Source organism: Neophocaena asiaeorientalis, unplaced genomic scaffold (assembly GCF_003031525.2).
Source record: "Neophocaena asiaeorientalis asiaeorientalis breed wild unplaced genomic scaffold, Neophocaena_asiaeorientalis_V1.1 scaffold220, whole genome shotgun sequence".
Taxonomy (NCBI): domain Eukaryota; kingdom Metazoa; phylum Chordata; class Mammalia; order Artiodactyla; family Phocoenidae; genus Neophocaena; species Neophocaena asiaeorientalis.
This window is the reverse complement of record NW_020174042.1, coordinates 5490144-5511398: the sequence shown is the minus strand read 5'-3', so window position 1 is coordinate 5511398 and position 21255 is coordinate 5490144. Positions and strand designations below refer to the sequence as shown.

General features: G+C 38.0%; 1 protein-coding gene across 2 annotated transcripts in view; it reads right to left on the bottom strand.

Moving 5' to 3' along the window:
- NAA35 (N-alpha-acetyltransferase 35, NatC auxiliary subunit) overlaps positions 1 to 19877 on the bottom strand; it is an 88196-nt gene extending 68319 nt beyond the window's left edge. For both annotated transcript variants that reach the window (XM_024753810.1, XM_024753811.1), the window contains exons 1-6: positions 19658 to 19877; positions 18852 to 18980; positions 13450 to 13483; positions 7772 to 7886; positions 6634 to 6708; positions 4173 to 4340 (exon numbers count right to left, since the gene is read on the bottom strand). In XM_024753810.1, the coding sequence (XP_024609578.1) occupies positions 4173 to 4340; positions 6634 to 6708; positions 7772 to 7886; positions 13450 to 13483; positions 18852 to 18975 (516 nt within the window). In that variant the 5' untranslated portion in view covers positions 18976 to 18980; positions 19658 to 19877. The remainder of the gene's footprint in view (positions 1 to 4172; positions 4341 to 6633; positions 6709 to 7771; positions 7887 to 13449; positions 13484 to 18851; positions 18981 to 19657) is intronic.
- Between the last annotated feature and the right edge of the window lie 1378 nt (positions 19878 to 21255).

Here is a 21255-nt window from a genome sequence, read left to right as displayed (position 1 = left end):
GTATTTGGGCATAAAGTGTCCACATTTCTAATAATTTCTTTAAGGCTGAGTTCTAGAGGTTAACTAAGTAGTTTAAATGGTGTCAATATGTTTAAGACTCTTGATATATACACTGCTAAACTGTTTTCCAAAACAGCTATGCTAATGCATACCCCCCACTATTAAAAAAAAAAAAATGTGCCAACATATTGCATCCTTACCAACATTGAATATTCTCATTTTAAAAACTTTGTAGATGAAAAGTGAACTGATTATTATTTTGTTTTTCTTGGATTACACTGAACCTAAATTTTTAAAATATTATGGCCATTTGATAACCTTCCTCTATGAATGGGCTATTTATTTTATTGTGCATTTATTCATTCGGGTTTTAGTGTTATGCTTTATTTGAATGGGACCTTAATACATAAAAATTGATTATTTTGTTGTCTATATTTTTCCTAAGACTTTTTTCTATCAGTTTTCTTCCTATTAGTCCTTTCCTTTAGGATTTCTCCCATCTCTTAGTAAGTCCTTCATCCAGAGACTATATAGAAATTTGATGATTACTTCTATCATAAAAAAATTTTTTTAGTTTATTTAAAAAGAAAGTAATACACGCATATAATAAAAATTCCAATAGTAAAAACAAGTATATACCCTGACCCTCAAATACCCTAGTTATCTTGTGTATGAAGATTTAACTACCTATCTCTTTAGAAAAAAGAAAACAAAAACAGTAGCAAGCTACACATGCTTTTCTACACCTGACTTATTTTACATTAATTTGGAGATCTAATCTCATCTGTGTAAGTAAGCCTACGTCCTCCTTTGTAAAGGTTACACAGCACTTACTTGGCTGCATGAATGTAGTGTCATTTAGTGAGTCTCCTACTGATGGACTTTAGTTAGTACAATTAATGTCCTTGTACGTAGACCTTTGGGGATAAGCACAAATATATTTATAGGCTAAATTCCTAAAAGTGAAACTGCTGAAACAAGACATGCATTTTAAGTCACAGATATTACTAAACTGCTCTTTTAAAAAGTTGTATGAATTTACACTCCCATCAAAAAATGTACAAATCTTGCTTATAATGGAATCCTGTCCTAACTAATAAATGTGGAGGAGGTGCTAGAGTTCAAAATCATCATTTTGCAGCCAACACAGTCAAGATTAGTCCAAGCAAGTACCATGAATGGATACTAAATATACAGGGAGAGACTTTAATGAGCAGGATATTTATATGATCTTGAAGTGTTTCCCTATAGATTGCTTATTATGTATGCAAGGTTAGATATAGTAACCATATGGGAATGTAAACTGGTACCGCCACTATGGAAAACAGTATGGAGGTTCCTCAAAAAACTAGAGTTGCGGGCTTCCCTGGTGGCGCAGTGGTTGAGAGTCCACCTGCCGATGCAGGGGACACAGGTTCGTGCCCCGGTCCGGGAGGATCCCACGTGCCGCGGAGCAGCTGGGCCCGTGGGCCATGGCCGCTGGGCCTGCGTGTCCGGAGCCTGTGCTCCGCAACGGGAGAGGCCACAACAGTGAGAGGCCCGCGTACCGCAAAACAAAAACAAAAACAATGTAAATCAACTATACTTCAGTAAAATAAAAATTTTTTTAAAGTAACCATATAGCAATCAGAAAACACCTTGATGGGGTGATAAAATCACATCACCATTGAGGGGCAGATGGACACTGTATGCCTCAGATGTGATACCATAAGAAGGACACAACATCACTCACATCATATGCCAGCCAGGACTGCATAATACAAATCTAATCATGAAGAAAGAGCAGACAAACCCCAAGTGAGGAACATTCTATTAAAAAAGGGAAAGTAGGAGAGGGCTGCATTTTCCAAAAATATCACTGTCATTAGAGACAAAAGGATAAGGAACTGTTGTAGATTAAAGGACACTAAAGAGATATGCAGCTAAATGAAGGACATGATCCTAGACTGGATCCCATACCGTAGGGAAAGATAAGAAGGACATTACTGAGTCAACTGATAGAAATGGAACATGGGTAATGGACTGGTATTATAGATTTACTGAGGTTGATAATTGTGCTGTAGTTGTGTATGAGAGTGCCGTTTTCCTTACAAGGTGCATACTGATGTGTCTCAGGGAAGAAGATCATAATGTACACAACTTACTCTGCAATGATTCAGAAAAAAATACATATATACATACATGCATGAGAGAAAAACTGAAAAAACAAATGAGATAATAGGTTAATAGCAGGTGAATCTGGGTGTTCTTTGTGCAGTTACTGTAACTGCTATTATTTGGAAAATATTTCCAAATAAACTTTTTTTTAAAGATTAAAAAGAGGGAAACAATGACTATTCATATCCTACACACACACACACACACACACACACACACACACACACACACACACACACACAGAGCATGTGAGTGCCTGTTACAGGTAGAACATGGTATCTCACAGTTTTAATTTGCATTTCTAAAGTGAGGTTAAGCATCTTATGTTTAATGGTCATTTTATTTCCGTAAACTGGCTTCCGATTTTTAAATAACTTTTTACACCTGAAATATTTTTTCTAGCTACAATTTACTTTGATGTTGTTATAAACTGAATGTTTGTGTCTCCCCCCCACTCCCAAATTCATATGTGAAATTCTAATGCCCAATGTGATAGTTATTTGGAGGTGAGGCCTTTGGGAGGAACCCACAGAGTTGTTTAACAAAAAGTCACAAGGCTTAAAAAAAAATAAAAAAGAGGGGGAACCTATAGATCGAGACTTCAGACATATCAATCAACTGCAATAAACAGACTGAATGTGTCCCATCAGATTTTATATGTTGAAACCTAACCTTCAATGTGATGGTACTGGGAGATGGAGCTTTTAGGAGGTGATCAGGTCATGAGGCTGGGGCCCTCATACATGGGATTAGTGTCCTTATAAAAGAGACTCCAGAGAGCTCCCCACCCCTCCTTCTGCCAAGTGAGGCCACAGTGCAAAGATGAACCAGGAAGCAGGCCCTCACCAGGCACCAAATCTGCTGTTGCCTTGATCTTACACTTCTTAGCTTCCAGACTATGGGAAATAAATTATTGTTTATAAGCTACCCAGTCTATGGTATGCTGTTATGGCAGCCTAAATGGACTAAGGCAGATGTAAAATGCTGATGAAGTAATTTTCAAGGGTACTAACTAATTGTTCCAGTACTATTTGGTAAAAAAAATCCTTTTTCTGTCCCACTGATTTTTTATGTCTTTTTGGGTATACTTTGAGAATGTACTTAAAATAATTTGTATGACTCTTCTCACTTTTTAACTCAAACTAATCTTTTAAAAAATTCCATCCAAATGGATAAGACTTTCCATAATGATATCCATATCAATTCAAATATGTAGCTAAATAACCAATGAGTGTATAAGAAGGACACAGTATTTCAAAAACAACTCATAAGCTACACATTCAAATGTGAAAATCTCATTAGGCATATATTTCATTATTCTCATATACATAATATAAATTTAGAAAAGCTTTACACTGAATGATTGCTGAAGCCTAAGATATTTATTCTGTATCAGTAACAGTGTGAAAAACAAAACCAGTTTCAACAAAGGAAAGAATTAAACAAAAATAATTACTTATCAATAGTTTCAAATGCTATCACATCTCCCCTTAAAATATCAGTATCTGAAATCTTTTTTTTATGATAAGGAGAAAAAAATCTTTCTATGTCTAAAATGCACAACACTTCCTCAGGCTGAGGTACTTACTACTAAGTGGAAGAAAACGTTTATATTCTAAATTATTCTTCATAACTTTGTTTTCCTTAGCTCCCTCTTATCCAAAGACTGAGATTAACTTGTGTTATAATTTATAAGAGACCTGAGGGATGAGGCTATCTCTTCTATTTTCTTTGTGAATCCCCACAACATCCAAAATAAAGTACGTCTGTACATTACGGATATTCAATGAATGGTACTGACAAAAGGAACACACATTAAGATGAAGGTCGTTTCTTGGAGAAAACTGGATTGCTTTAGCCAATATGTTTGTAAACATCAACAGCATATTACTTTAAAAAACTATTTTTAACTATAAATGTTGACAAAAAAATACATATCACACAATCATTTAAATACTTCACAGTGAATAAGGTAGTCAATGAGCTTCAGGAATTCTTGTATTACAAAATCTTACCTCTTCAAAAACAGCAGCTTTATTTACTTTTTCCCTTGCAATGTCACAGATTTTCAAGATACCCAGAGCAAAAGCTTTCATGGCAGGATCTTCTATAAAGTCTGGATTATGAATGTAAAGGCACGTAAATACTGTCTGTGCCAAGGAATGGCCTTCTAACCATGTTATCTATAAAGAAATAAAGGAACACACATGTTTAAGGTGATACACAGAGTCTGAAAAGTCTGATCCAACAGTCAAAGGCCAGAGTGCCACAGGCCCAAATAAATATGATTAATCACAAGATTTAAAAGATGATTAAAAGGAAGGTCAGAAAAGACAAAGTACAGTTAGAATTCACTTTCAGTAACTAAAGTCTTTCAAGAATTAAAAACATGATTACCTTAAAGTAATAGATATAGGAAGCATTATTTTATATAATTGTTTGCAAATATTCGGAGATTAATGAAATTACAGGGCCTCCTTACATCACATCCAAAAGCTATCAGTTCTACAAAGCAGTCAATAAAAACCTATGAAATTAAGGAATTCACAACTTTATAGCTAACCCAGTTCTTAGCCACTCATTCAACTCTTCTTTTTCATCCCAACTATTACTAACCCAGTCAAGTGCATCACATCTCACCTAGATTACTACAAGAAACTATGCAACTGTTTCCCTTCCTCCCACCTCTACTTCAGTACCCCCACTCAGAGGGATCTTTCTAAAACACAAAAATAATCAGGCAACACTATTTTGAGTGACTACCATGAGGCAAGTACCATGTGCTAGAAGCTAGAAGAACAGCAGCCAAAACTGAGTAATCATGACATCTAAGTACTATGCTAGGTATTTTCATATATCTTATCTCATTTTTTCCTAACACTTTGAGGAAGGCGGTATTTTTCTCATCTTACATATAAAGAAATAGTCAGAGAGTGTAAATAATTTGTCCAAGTTTATTTAGTTGTAACTTACACTAAGTCCAAGAATTCTGCAATAGAGCAAAAAAAAAAAAGCTACATTACAAAATGAGAAAAGCACATGAAAACTGCTCTAATTAAGATATGTATTTTGCGTTACTAGTGTGCAGAAGACTTTCCAGACTGAAAACCATCTGCCTATTCAAGTTCAAACTTAGATACAGCCCCGAGTCTCATAGAATTGTTCCTCAACTTTGACAAAAATTCTCCTCCTTGCCTCCTTTTATCCTATTCCACTAGGACAGTAAATGGCTAAAGAGTAATAAAAACATCTCTGAGAGAAACAGACAGCTTTGGAGGAAGAAGAATCAGGATCAGGATTCTGGTTATGCTCCCTACTAGCAAAGTAACCCTAGGCAAATAGATAAGAGTGGTACCAGATAGCTCGCAGAGCTGATGTAAGACCTAAGTGAGGGACTTCCCTGGTGGCACAGTGGTTAAGAATTCGCCTGCCAATGCAGGGGACACGGGTTCAAGCCCTGGTCCGGGAAGATCCCACATGCTGTGGAGCAACTAAGCCCATGCGTCACAACTACTGAGCCTGCCCTCTAGAGCCCGTGAGCCACAACTACTGAGCCTGCCCTCTAGAGCCTGCGAGCCACAACTACTGAGCACACATGCCACAACTACTGACGCCCACACGCCTAGAGCCCGTCCTCCGCAACAAGAGAAGCCACTACGATGAGAAGACCACGCACTGCAATGAAGAATAGCCCCTGCTCGCCGTAACCAGAGAAAGCCCACACGCAGTAACGAAGACCCAATGCAACCAAAAATAAATAAATAATTAAATTTTTTAAAAAAAAGACCTAAGTGAAAAATACACACAAAAAATACATAACAGAAGTATTTCATACACACTGGCAATCAATGAGTATTTCATTAGATGCACAAATGAAGAAATTTTATATTATTTCTAAGGACAATGATTTAATATCAAGTTTAAAAAAGAAAGGGACAGTCAGAAAGAAGGGGGCAGAAAAAAGGGCTGTACAAATGAGAATTTTCCCACAATTAAACCACATGATCCAGGGAAGACAACCTATTCAGCATATATATATAAATCACTAAAAAATTTTCTTCATAGTAGAAAATGGTCAGTTTACTTCAATATACCTTAGATTAGGAAAAAAACTTATCCAAAGCCAATCCAAAATTCTCTTTGGTTTAATTTCATGCTTATTAATGGAATCTCCCAATTTCAGATTTGTTTCCCTGGGTAGCTTGAGAATAAAAAGGGTACTCTGGATAATGCCTATATATTATTATCTTCCTTGGAAAGAAAATATCCTTCCAGAAAATGAGAACCTAAAACCACCCAGATGAAAAGATAAAATGCTATTTCCTACAGCATAACTTGGCCTGCTAATCTTATGTACATCTTACTAGACCAAGCATTACATATATTTCATATTCAATGTTGTTGTATATACTTTCAAACTGAAATTCAAGTAAGTCACAATTTTTAAATTAACCAACATGTTATCTTAACTCTTACCAAACAGCAAAAACATGTATCCATTATCCCTATCAATTCAGGCAAGGTGAGGTCTTTAATTTTAATGGTGCCATCCTAAAAAGAAGGAGAAATATGACATGTAAGTTTTAAAAATATGTATGGCTACTACGTACAATAAATATTTTAAAATATCAATTCTAAGGAAACTATCTCATCATCTGATAAAACTAAGGTGCCAAATAAACTCTGTATTCTTAAAAATAATGTATCTTAATGGGTCTTCAATATGAAAAATCAAAGCCTCTCGAATTTGAAACAGAATAAAGGCCTTTATAAAAAAAGAGAGTCAGGGCTTCCCTGGTGGCTCAGTGGTTGAGAGTCTGCCTGCTGATGCAGGGGACATGGGTTCGTGCCCCGGTCCGGGAAGATCCCACATGCCACAGAGCGGCTGGGCCTGTGAGCCATGGCCGCTGGGCCTGCGCGTCTGGAGCCTGTGCTCCTCAACGGGAGAGGCCACAACAGTGAGAGGCCCACGTACCGCCAGAAAAAAAAAAAAATAGAGTCAAACCAACAAGCATTTTAAAAGCACAGTTCAAATTAGTTTTAAACATTAATAAGTATGAAGCATTTTAATAAACTGAAACTACTCACAAAGAAAATAAAACTACTTACAAAGAAAAAAAAGTTTTAAACATTTCCCTTAAACTAACTATACTACTCATAATTTTTTTTAACACTATCCACTTACTTAGCAAATCTTTCTTCACAAAATATGCAAAAATTAAACTGAGGCAACTATGAATGAACTTCTAAATCAATTCTCATTGAGTTAAACATCTAGTTCACTACCACAAGCATTTTACTTAATATATTAATACATAAAATTTAATCCCTAAGCCAATTACCCAGGTACGTGAATACATACTCAAATCCTTTCAAAAATTAACTTAAAAAGTGCGCACAGACACAAATTTAGAGCAAGCTTTTAATGGAGACATTAAACAATAAAAATTTCAATGGAAAGAGAAAGATAACCAACGCTTGTTTACATACCTGAGAGACATTTAAGAAAATTACACTTTAACATACTAAGTTTAATTTCCATTATTAATCAAAATGTTTTAACATATGAATAACAAACAATAAAAGAAAACACAAACGGCACAATGGTGACTACCTTGATAGCTTGTTCAAAATTGAGAACTTTTCGATTAACTTGGTTTCCAATCATGCCAGCATCCATCTTGGGATCCATCATTTCAATGGCAGACATAGCTTCAAAAAGACCAAATCTGCAAATAAAAAAATTGACTCTACAAATTGTTTATGAACTAATAAGCTTACCCAGATTCCTACAATGGTACAAAAGTTATTACAGTACTTTAAATAACTACCCTATTTTCTGTATTTGGTCTTTCCAACTTGCTATCACTTCTACTTCAATTAGATAATCTTCCTTTAACATAAAAATTCTTCCATGTACTTGTCACTCAAATTATTTTACATGTACTATGAGGCAAGAAAAGAATTAAAACCAAAGTTGTTTTAGTTCTTCCTTCAAAAAGTTAGAAGTTTTTGAAAAAAAAGAGATCAACTGATCTACAATGGATTTCATTTTGCCTTCTTTAAATAATTTTCTCTAACTATTTAACACTTAGAAAGTTATGTTTGGAATAATCATTATCAAATGTAACTTTTAGATTTTTTTCATTTTCTTTACATCTTGAAAGTCTAAAAACCTGGCATGTTACCATCTATAATGCCCAAAGTTTTGGCGATTACATAAGAAAAAAATAAAATCCAGAAATTCTGATGGTCTGGTGTTTGTGGCTTATTAGCCACAGAAGCAGATAGTTGTGATGTAGTGTGGACTGATTAGTTAGTATATCTTTGAGATATGAGAAAAGAAAAGCCTAAAAGAAAGTGACTGTCCATCAAGCTACTGACTTCCTATTTTGCTTAGTCTAAGCCATTAGATTACCAGGAAAAAAAAGGCATCTACCTTGTTACATTAAATCATTTCTCTCAGAAAAGCAGCAGCAGTAAGACATCAAGAAAAATAAACAAATCGGACCTAATCAAACTTAGAAGCTTTTGCACAGCAAAAGAAACCATAAACAAAATGAAAAGACAACCTACAGAATGGGAGAAAATATTTGTAAATGATGCAACCAACAAGGGCTTAATTTCCAAAATACATAAACAGCTCATACAACTCAACAAAAGCAACAAAAAACAACCCAATTGAAAAATGGGCAGAAGACCTACACAGACGTTTCTCCAAAGAAGAAATACAAATGGCCAGCAGGCACATGAAAAGATGCTCAACATCTCTAATTATTAAAGAAATGCAAATCAAAACCACAATGAGGTACCACCTCACACTGCTCAGAATGCCCATCATTAAAAACTCTACAAATAACAAATGCCAGAGACAATGTGGAGAGAACGGAACCCTCTTGCACTGTTGGTGGGAATGTAAGTTGGTACAGCCACTATGGAAAAGAGTATGGAGGTTCCTGAGAAAACTAAAAATAGAATTACCACATGATCCAACAATCCCACTCCTGGGCATATACAGACAAAACTTTAATTCAAAAAGATACACGTACCCCTATGTTCACAGCAGCACTATTACACAACAGCCAAGACACGGAAACAGCCTAAAAGTCCACTGACAGATGAATGGGTAAAGAAGGTGTGGTACATAAATAAAATGGAATACTACTCATCCATAAAAAAAGAATGAAATAATGCCATTTGCAGCAACATGGATGGACCTAGACATTACTATACTAAGTGAAGTCAGACAGAAAAAGACAAAAACCGTATGGTATCACTTATATGTGGAATCTAAAATATGACACAAATCAACCTATCTACGAAACAGAAACAGACTCATGGACATAGAGAACACACTTGTGGTTGTCAAGGGGGAGGGGGTTGGGGGAAGGATGCAGTGGGAGGTTGGGGTTAGCAGATGTAAACTATTATATAGAGAATAAACAACAAGGTCCTACTGTATAGCACAGAGAACTATATTCGATGTCCTATGATGAACATAATGGAAAAGGAGACATAAAAAATATATATACATATGTATAACAATCATTTTGCTGTACAGCAGAAATTAACACGACATTGTAAATCAACTATAATTCAATTAAAAAAAAAAAAGAAGAGCTTTAAGGAGACACTCCCTGAAATCCATCAAACCTCTTAATGCTTCAATTTAAGATACTCTGACAATATGAGCATGCTGAAGAAAACTCTCATCTATAAATCTGATGCAATGTTGTGAATCAAAACCCATATGGTATTTTTCAATGAGCTTGTCAAGCCGAAAGAGAAAATATGCAAAAATGGAAAAGAACCTTTTCAATAAAAGAACAGGGATTCACCAAATATCAAAGATACTATAAACCTGTAATAATTAAAAGCATTCTAGCACACACAGATGAAGAAAAAACAATCCAAAGCCATGTTTTTGTAGGAAGTACATAAGATAAAGGTGGAATTTCAAATTAGTGGAAAAACCGTGTATTAGTCAATAAATACTATTAAGACAAATGGCTAACCATCCTGAAAAAGTGAAATCTTTGATTTACGCAATTTAATAAAACAAACCCCAGGCAGATCTAAGTTCTAAACCTAAAATAAGCAAACAAACTCTTTTAATAATTTACAAAGCCACAAACAAAAAAGTCGATAACTCCAACTGTGTAAAATATTAAAAATTTATATGTAGCAATAAACCAGTCAGTTAAAACACTGACAATTATCTAGGGGAAATATTTTTAATATAGGTAATTTTGAAAAGTTAATATCCAGAATATATAACTAACTCATACAAATAGGAAAAGGCAAATAATCCAAAGAAAAGTAGGCAAAGGACATGAATGGATAATTAACAGAAGAGAAAATATAAACTATTAATAAAAAAGTAAAAAGCTATTCAAATTCTAATGTAATCAAGTAATGCAAAACAAAATGATGCTGGTTTTTGGCAGGGGTTGGGGGGAGTAAGGAAACTTTTGTTTTGGTTTGGTTTTGTTTTTCTTGTTTTTTGCGGTACGCGGGCCTCTCACTGTTGTGGCCTCTCCCGACGCGCAGGCTCAGCGGCCATGGCTCACGGGCCTAGCCGCTCCGCGGCATGTAGGATCTTCCCGGACCAGGGCACGAACCCGTGTCCCCTGCATCGGCAGGCGGACTCTCAACCACTGCACCACCAGGGAAGCCCTTTTTTTTTAATTTGTACTCTCATATGCTGTTGGTGTTAGTGTAAACTGATAAAGACCCTTGTGAGGGAAAAAATTTGGCTGAATCCATTAAAATCCAATCATTTGATTTCTAGGCTTCTAAAATTCATTTGCACATGTATATGTATAAAGAGGCTTGTATAAATTAAATGTTTTCAATTTTCCCACGTTACCAAAATATGTTGCCATCTGAATGTCCATCAATAGGGATACCATAGAACAAATTATGGTACAGTCATTTTATAAAATAAAAAGCAGCAGTTAAAATGAACAAGGTTGAGTTAACATGGAAAGATCTCCAAGATATACTGAAAGTGGGGGGTGGGGAATTTACAGAATACACACAGTCAACCCTCGCTATCCACAGGGGGTTAGCTCCAGGAGCCTCCACAGATGCTCAAGTCCCTTACATAAAGAATGGCAAAGCTGAATACTGTACTATATATCCCCACTTACAGTTAACTAGTTTTACAGATTTCATTCACGTATATAAGAATATATATTTTTATAGGTCAAGGACATGTAACAATCTGATGACTTATAACAATGACTATCTCCAAGCAAAGAACAGAGATTGTGTTGCAGAGATGGTGTCATGAGAAGTTCTGCTTCATCCCTAATGTTTAAATTTGTTAAAAACAAAGTATCCGTTTATTACTTATATGAAAACAACTAAAGAAAAGTTGTTAATGGCACAATTAAAACCCTAGATCAATAAAGTCTACCATATGACCCAGCAATCCCACTACTCGGCATATACCCTGAGAAAACCATTCAAAAGGACACATGTACCCCAATGTTCACTGCAGCAGTATTTACAATAGCCAGGATGTGGAAACAACCTAAATGTCCAACAACAGATGAATGGATAAAGAAGATGTGGTACATATATACAATGGAATATTACTCAGTCATAAAAAGGAACGAAATTGGGTCATTTGTAGAGATGTGGATGGACCTAGAGTCTGTCATACAGAGTGAAGTAAGGCAGAAAGAGAAAAACAAATACCGTATATTAATGCATATATGTGGAATCTAGAAAAATGGTACAGGTGAACCTATTTGCAAGGCAGGAACAGAGACACATATGTACAGAATGGACACGTGGACACAGGCGGCAGGGAAGAGAAGGGTGGGACAAACTGGGAGATTAGGATTGACGTATATACACTACCATGCATAAAATAGCTAGCAGGAACATGCTATAAAGCACAGGAAGCTCAGCTCGGTACTCTGTGATGACCTGGAAAGGTGGGGTGGGGGGTGGGAGAGAGGCTCAAGAGGGAGGGGATATAAGTATACATATAGCTGATACATTGTACTTCACTGTACAGCAGAAACTAACACAACAATGTAAAGCAGTTATACTCCAATAAAAAAATTTAAAAAAAAATAAGGTATTTGCTTCACTAGTAAAATTGCTATAGGAACCAGAGTAGCAGTAAGTTAGCTATTCCATGCATTCAACAAATACTGAGTGCCTGCTTATGTGCTAGGCACTGTTCTAGGCACTTGAGATACATGAGTGAGCAAAACAAATTTGCCTGTCTCATGGGGCTTACGTTCTAGTGGAAGGAAACAAACAATAAAGATAAGTAAATGACACAGAAGGCTAGAACATCGTACATGCTAGGGGGAAAAAAAATGACAGTTAAAGAAGATATGGATTAAAAGGATACAAATTTAATAGATGGCCAGTGTAGGCTGCTGGCAATCATGATCCCTGGACTCAGTGTCTAAAACCTTGGGGAAATGAAGAGGGCTATGTCCCTCTAGCGGCCCTCTCTCAAATGTTATTCCATAGTCAGGAGCCACATTCTTTCCTGCATTAGCTTATGGTTTGATTTCATTATACCCTTCCTATCATTGCCTGTGACATCAAAATGATGACCTACAGTGGTTCTCAAAGTGTGGTCCCTAGATCAGCAGCATCAATCTCACCTGAGAACTTGAGAAATTCAACTTCTGTGACCCCACACTAGACCTACTAAATAAGGAACTCTGGGGGTGGGTTCCAGAAATCTGTATTTTAAACCCCTTCTGATGATTCTGATGTCACTCAAGTCTGAGAAGAACTAAATTTCAAGTTTCTACTTCCCCTAACAAACGTCCAATCTTGTCTACTTACTAATTTAAAATTTCATACTCCCAACCTTGAAAATTGAGTCTGGCCACAGCAGTATAGGAACTGAGGCTATCTATGGGAATATAAATATAATCAAGAATTTCCTTTCATTTACCTTTCTAAGGATTCTCAATCTACTTTCATCTAGGCATTTAATCACCTACCTCTGGTCATCAACCAGCATATCACATACAACATGCAACCAATACCTTTTCTCAAGAAATTCCACATCCTGTATACCTACCTTCAAGGAATGACCATAAGTCACAGTTTCACTAGGTACAACCACTTCCTATCACGACTAAGGTCAGCTGCCCCAAAACAGCTGACCAAGGTTAAAAATATATAGTCAGTGTTATTCTTACAGCTTTGAAATGTAAAATTACGCAGACCTCAAGGAATACTACTGCACAGGAGACAAAACAGATGGCAATCTTACACTGCACTATTTCAAAGGACACAAATACTTACAGCTTATCATGAAGCAGTTCTCCCAACTTTAATTCTAAAAGAAACAAAGAGAAAAATCTTTTGAATAATACCATATTTATATTTAACTGTTAATTCTAAGAAAAAAATGAAACAAAATATTAGCACCTGAAAAATGTGCTTGCAGTCCTTTAAACTTCATTTTCTAAGAAATGGTCATATTATTTCTACTCAATTACTAATATCATGTCTTCTACACAGTGAATATTTAAACACTAACTATAAATTGAACTTCTGAGAATTAACAAGTGACCCATCACAGGCTACAATAATACAACCAGAATTATCAGGCCCATTTTTAAAAAACCACTAATACATTTCTCCCTAAGTAAACTTTTTCACAGAACTGTATGCTATTTCTCAAGTTTTTTTTTTTTTTTTTTTTTTTTTTTGTGGTACGCGGGCCTCTCACTGTTGTGGCCTCTCCCATTGCAGAGCACAGGCTCCGGATGCGCAGGCTCTGCGGCCGTGGCTCACAGGCCCAGCCTCTGCGCGGCATGTGGGATCTTCCCGGACCGGGGCACGAACCCGTGTCCCCTGCATCAGCAGGTGGACTCTCAACCACTGCGCCACCAGGGAAGCCCTCTCAAGTTGTTTTTAAACTACTTGGCATCATAATCTAATCTCCTTTTGTCCCAGGAACAGTGTTGAAACTATTTTTTTATTACATTTTATTTAAATAATGTAGAAAACACTTGCATAAACAGCTGATCAAAAGAGTGTTAATCCTCCATAAAGCAGCAGTTCTCAACCTTGGCTGCGTATCAGTATCAATTGGGGAGCTTTTGAAAACCCCAATGTCCAATCAGCACCCCAAACCAATCAAATTCTAGGAGTGGGACCCAGAGTGGTTTTAAAGTACTCCAGATGATTTCAATGTGCAAGTAAAGTAGCTTAAATGTTGATGGTCAACTCCTGTGGAAGATATAAAGAAGCAGTTCTCAGAATATTACTAATCTCCCTAGCTAATAAGTTAAATGACATTCATTTTTTAAAGTTCCATGTACCAAAACAGATAAATCAATGAGAAGCATTTATCAAAATACTGTAATGAAGCATAATAGAACATACAGTGGTTCTCAAAGATGGTTTGAGAACCCAGGAGCCTGTGATGTTAAAGTCATTTTGTTATAATACTAAAATAATACTAATACATTTTGTAAATAATACTAAACTTTTTTTCATTGTGTTGACATTTACAATGATGATGCAAAAGCAATGGTGTAAAGAGGAAAAGGGCAAAACTCCATCTTCAGCACAAATCAAGACAGTGGCCCCAAGCTAAACAGTGTATTCTTCACTTCCATGCACTTTCACTTAAGAAGTCCTTGATGCAACAGTAAAAATTATTAATCTCAGGGCCAGGACCAGAGTGCAAGTAAGGCATGTAGGTTGCAAAATTTAAGAAGGCACTTTCAAGTAGTGCCTTCTTAAATTTTGTACCCTAATTGCCTCACTCACTTCATCCTAGGGCTGGTCCTGATATACCTAATTAAATTTCAATCTTTGAATACATCTTTTTAATATTCTATTTGACAAATGGAAGTGTACATAAACACTTCCTCTGCTTACCAAAGTAAGAGACCGTCTCAAGGAAAAGCTCTTGCACAACTATCATGAAACGCCACTTTTACTTGAAAGAACAGTGACAAATTATAGTTATTCAGACTTGACAATATGGCATTTTCTTGAAAATAAATGAGTTTGTCACTTTAGGAAAATAACTGACAAGGTTTATTGCCAGTGATAAAATTTGAGCTTTCAAGGAAAAATCGGAATTTTGGAAAGCATGTTAGCTGCCACTGTGAACTTGACAGTGTCCCAATACTTAAAAAGGCTTTCCTGAGGATACTGTGGTGATATTAACAAATGTGCTTTTTAATACTGAATAATGAAGTGTGTCAACACTTGGAAAATGTGCTTAACTCACTAAACCAATATTTTGCAAATAGCAATGCATGTTACAAAATTAGGCATGGATAAAAGATCCCTTCAATGTTCTAGACAGACCAATATACTTTATGTAACACAGCATGAAAGGTCCACTGATATGCTTTCAGATTCCACACTGCAATCTTAATCTTTAAGAAATTACCACCTGCCAAGTTTTGGTATAGTAGCAAAGAATATCCACAATTACCTGAAAAGGTTCCACCATCTTTTAACTACACATTTGGTGAGGCCTGATATACTTCCTATACTTCTACCAAAACGACATGTGGCAACAGACTGAACACAGAAGCAGATAGGGAATTCAGGTGTCCTCTATTATGCCGACATCAAAGAGATTTTCAAAAGTATAAAACAATGCCACTCTTCAAAGTTGTTCTTTGTTTTGGAAAATACATTTTTCATTTTAAAAATGTTATGTTGACATGCAATGGGTTTATTACCATTTTCAAATGAACAAGTATTTTTAAAATTTGTTTTAAATTCTAATACCGTAAACATCAATATACATATAATACACATAAACAATACTTTTTAAAAGCATAAGAGGGTATTTTTAAGAGTATAATGGGGTTCTAATACCAAAAAGTTGAGAACTGCTGTAATAATTTACCATATACTTAGGGTAGATTTGGGTATCAAATAGCTTCACTTAACACTCCACAGACCTAGAAGCAAGTCGATCACTCTGGGCCCAGATTTTATCATCTGTAAAATGAAGGCCTGTACTAGATGATTCTGTTAAAGTTCCTTAGGACATCCTCCCTTTTGCCTTGGAAATGAACAATGAACTATAACTTGTAGCTGGAGTTTGGGTTTGCAGCAGTGCTAAGCACTTGAAGCATACGATCATTCCCCTGAAGAAAAGTAATCTAACGGGATGAGAAAAACATGTAACTATTTGACAACGCAAATACATTTTACCCTCTTATAAATGAGAAGATAATTTGAAAACTGGTGTTACAGATCTTTGAATATATTTCTACACATAACATTGTAAATCATGGTTAAGTTCACTGCTAGGGTCGCTATGAAGACCCTACTGAATCTATAATATAGCTGGAATCCAGTACCGTTGTACAGTGATAATTAAACAGATGAATTAAAGTTTACCCCTGGGTAAAGGTGGCCAACTGAACACATGCAACAACCTTTAACTCCCTCCTGAAATCTCATTTAAACAATTAAAGGAAAAAAAAAATTTTTTTTTTTTTAAAGAAAGCTATGAACCTAAAGGAAGAGGAAAAATTGGTGCAGAAATAATACAACAAAATTAGGGAAACTTGGAAACAGAAAGACGTTTCCTAGCAAACCCAAGAAAAATAAAACCAGCAGTGGAGAAAGCCAAAACCAACCCGATTTACCACTTACCTCTGAAAGTGAGGATATAAAGATGGGCTAAAATATAGAGAACTGAGCCATTAGACAGCCCAGAGCCCTGCCCTAATTTACAGAACAAGATAACTACCCCTCCCTCACCCTGGATAATACTGAAGGCTTTCTTTGAAAAGGGCAAACCAAAAAATCTCCAGGGACAGAAGGTTATTTGAAGGGTAGGATTCAGTACTGGAAAGAGGGGGCATTAAGTGAATATGTAAAAATTCCAGACCTCTTCCCCCACTTAACTGTTAAATCACAGGCAAACAGTCAAATCTTCAACCTCAAGCAGGAGATTAGATAAATTTTTCTCTACAGAATATAATCTTTCCAAGAGGAAGGAGCTAAATAACTGACACCAGAGGCTCTCCAACACAAAAGCCAAGTCAGATCACCTGATACTGGCGTTCATAGCAGAGGAGTCCTGCTCAAAAATTCCAAGCTTCCAGCTGGCTTTTTGGCAGCCTCCCCCCACCTTCAACAGGCAACAAAGGATTCTTAGATATCTGAAGTAATCCCCTAACACGAAAGATAGAAACCAAAGAAAACAAACTAAAAAAGGCAAGTTGGAGGAAAGACGCTAAGTTGGGAAACAAAATTTCAAAAGAACTATTATTATTCTTAGAAAAAATAGTGCAACCCTGAAACAAAAACACTCTACTTTTATTAAAAAAAAGAAACATTCAGAGGGAAAAAATCTTAGAAATTAAAAACATTACAGCAGGGGCTTCCCTGGTGGCACAGTGGTTGAGAGTCCGCCTGCCGATGCAGGGGACACGGGTTCGTGCCCCGGTCCGGGAGGATCCCACATGCTGCGGAGCGGCTGGGCCCGTGAGCCATGGCCGCTGAGCCTGTGCGTCTGGAGCCTGTGCTCCGCAACGGGAGAGGCCACAACAGTGAGAGGCCCGCATACCGCAAAAAAAAAAAACAAAAAACAAAAAACACATTACAGCAGAAAAGAAAAATTAAATTGAGAATCTTAGTCCACTCAGGCAGCTATAACTAAAATACCATAAATTGGGTGGCCTATGAATAACAAACTTTTTTTTTTTTTTTTTGTGGTATGTGGGCCTCCCACCACCGTGGCCTCTCCCGTTTTGCGTTATCGACAGGATTTCTGCACTCACAGAGCTTATATTTCAGTGGGTGAGGCTAACAATAAAAGATAATTGAAAATGATGGTTTCTCACAGTAGATAAGTGCTATGAAGAAAATAAAGCAGGGTGATTCAACTGAGGTGGAGCTGTACAGAAGAGAATGAGGGGATAAATCTGTTTAGATTGGCTGTTGAGACCTCACTGGGACGGTAACATTTTTTTTAAAAATATTTATTGATTTATTTGGCTGTACCAGGTCTTAGTTGCGGCATGCGGGATCTAGTTCCCTCACTAGGGATGGAACCTGGGCCCCCTGCATTGGGAGCACGGAGTCTTAACCGCTGGACCACCAGAGAAGTCCCTGGAACGGTAACATTTAAGTGGTCAGGAAGGAGCCAGCTATGTAAAGACCTGGGGACACAACCTTAGTGTGTTTAATGAGATAAGGATCTCATGACCGAACATAATGAGTCTAGTGAAGCAGTGGTACAAAAAAAGTCTGAGGCAGACACTAGATCACATAGGCCAAAGGGAAGAAGTTTGAATTTTATTCTACATGTAACAGGAAGCCACTGGAGGATCTTAAGCAGGGAATGACATGATCCGATTATTTTCAAACCTCAAATATACAATAATACTCCCGTCTTTAGGGCAACAGAATTCGTATTTCCACAGTTTGAAATGACTGCTATGTGCTCTCTAACCTGTTATTTAAAAGTTAGAAAATTTTAACCCAAGAAACTGCCTGAACATCTGTATTTAATGCTATAACCTACATAAACTGGCTTTAAATGAAAGTTAAAATCAGAGGATAGAGAATGAATAAGTGTGGTTAACAAACTCGATAAACCACACATGTTGATTTTTTCCATTTATTGAGATAGTTTAGAAATCACAATCCACATTTTTATTGCACCATTTCCAAAATTTTGAACTTCTAATTCAAAAATTCAAACTCACCTCGACAAGCTTCTTCAAAATCTTGAGTTATGTCCACCCAGTTTGTGTTGCTTTTTTCCATCTTTTCCGGTATACTGAGCTCCCATCCTGAATCATCATCGTCTACAGAAGCTTTCATAACCATTATTCCTATAAAATTAATATTGGTGTAAAAGAGAGAATGTAGCTTTCAGGGCAAGAGTATTTGCAAACCATGTGCGTTTAAGTATTGGATGAAAGTCTTACTAAACTCTTTAAGCACAGCTCTTCTGAGTTTGAGGACCGCACTGTAAAAACCTACCTTACTGCAATTAAATCCCACGTCAATTAACACTGCTGCTGCTTTGCCTATTTAGGAAGAAAAAATCACAAACCATCCCACAGCTGGCCCAAAGAGAACCAACTCCAGAGCTTCCTACTTTCAACACTGGCCACAAATAACCAAGGCACTCTTCAGGGTCCCCTCTCGAAGCCCAAGACCCCAGCAACTACACAAGTCAAGGTGGTCCTTCACCTGCCCGGAGCTCGCCGAGCCAACCTCTCCCGGCCCGGCCGGACCCCTACACAGCCTGTCCGGGGGGCATAGCGTGAGGGAGCGCACCGCCGGGCCCCAGTCGCCGGGCCCAGGGCGGGGGCGCACCTGAGGAGGGGACCGCCCCACCCGGGTCAGCCCGGCCCGGCCCCAGCCCCACGGGCACGGAGGCAAGGACAGGGCTGTCGTCGCGCGGGAGAACTGGCACGCCCGGTGCCAGGTCGTCGCCCCGATAACACCGAGTAAGGCCAGGGCCCCGGCGGGCAGTGGGCACGGGGAAGCCCGCAGCTCCTACCTGAAGCGCGGCGGGAGGGCAGGGGCCGCAGGGTGACCTGGCGTCCCCAGGGTCCGCCACGCGCGCGGGGTGCTGCGGCTCTCTGACACGGGAGGGAAGAAGTCTCAATGGCTCCGAACAGCGGTCCCTATCTACTTCTCCCGTGGCCACCCGCGCTGCCACGCACCGCCCAGCTCGCGGAAATAACGACGCCGCCTGGGCCGCCGCAGCCAACCCCTCCCCTCTCAGCCCAGCCCGACCGGCCGCGTGCGCGCATGCGTACGCCCGGTGCGCGCGACCCCGCCTCCTCTCCCTCACGCCTTGGGACTTCGCGCTCCCCGGCCACACCCCCTTCCTCGCTACCAACAGCCTTAGGTCGGGGCGGCTATCTTCTCTTCTCGCGGGATTAGAGCCAATCGCGAGACCGGAAGCTACCTTCCTTCTCCAGCCTGCGGCCTTGTCCTGGGTAGTGGGTGAGTGCCGGTAAGGGGCGGAGCCTGAGGGCCCAGAGCCCGTCCCGCTTCGCGTCGCGCGGTTCTCTGGGAAATTCTTAGAAAGGTGCCGGGAAGGCGCGAGGAAGCGATGGAAGTACGCGCAGGGGTTAGTTGTTGGGGCCTTGCATGAAGAGCCCAGTTACGAGAGCTCCATCGAGCTGGTGCTGCCTGACACCGGTTTTATGTTTCCTAGAGAGACTGGGGATTTCATGCGGAAAAATTGAAACAAAATATAAGCAGAATCAAGCCAGTTATTTTCTTTTAGACCCTTTACATGGTTTAGATTTTTCCTGAAATTAATGATCAGTTTTAAAGTGGGGTTACATAAGTAGACTAGTATGGGTAGGAAACGAAACGCATGCTTATCACTACATAGCCATTAAGATAGCCTGAATTTAAAAGACGGTATCAAATGTTGACAACATGGAGCAGCTGGACATCTCGTATGTTCCTGATGGGAATCCAAAATGGTCCAACCACTTTGGTAAACAGTTTGTCTTTTACTATAAAATTAATCATGCATTTACATGATCCAGCAATCACACTCCTAGGTATTTACTTAGGAATGAAAATGTGCACACACAAAAGCTTTTTTTTTCTCTTGGTGAAGCCACATTAATTTCTTTTTTAAGTGAATTTGACTTTCAGTGCAGTTCCAATTCATGCTTTTAGACATACATGATCTCCAAAATGTTAAAGTAATTTCAGTCAATTGAGCCTTCAATGGCAAAGCTTATAAATTATATTTATTAGTATGGTCAAGATAAGAAAGGAGTTTGGGCTTTGATTATAAAATGCAACGTCTTTCTCTGATTCTCTTGGCTAAACTTTTCTTTTTTCCATTCTTTTCTTTGCTGTCTTCCATCTTTCTGGCTCGAATTTCCCTCATTAAATCAAAAAATACCTTGTCAACATTAGCTCGTGTTTTAGCAGATGTTTCCACATAGTTAACTTTCCACTGATCGGCTCTGGTTTTTGCCTCTTTATAGCTTTATTTTTAATGATCAAAAACTGGAAACAACCATAATCTTCATCATCTGGTGGCATATCCATACAATGATATGTAATTATTCATATAATGAATAGTAATTTTCGACAAACAGGGATGACTTCTTGACATGCAAA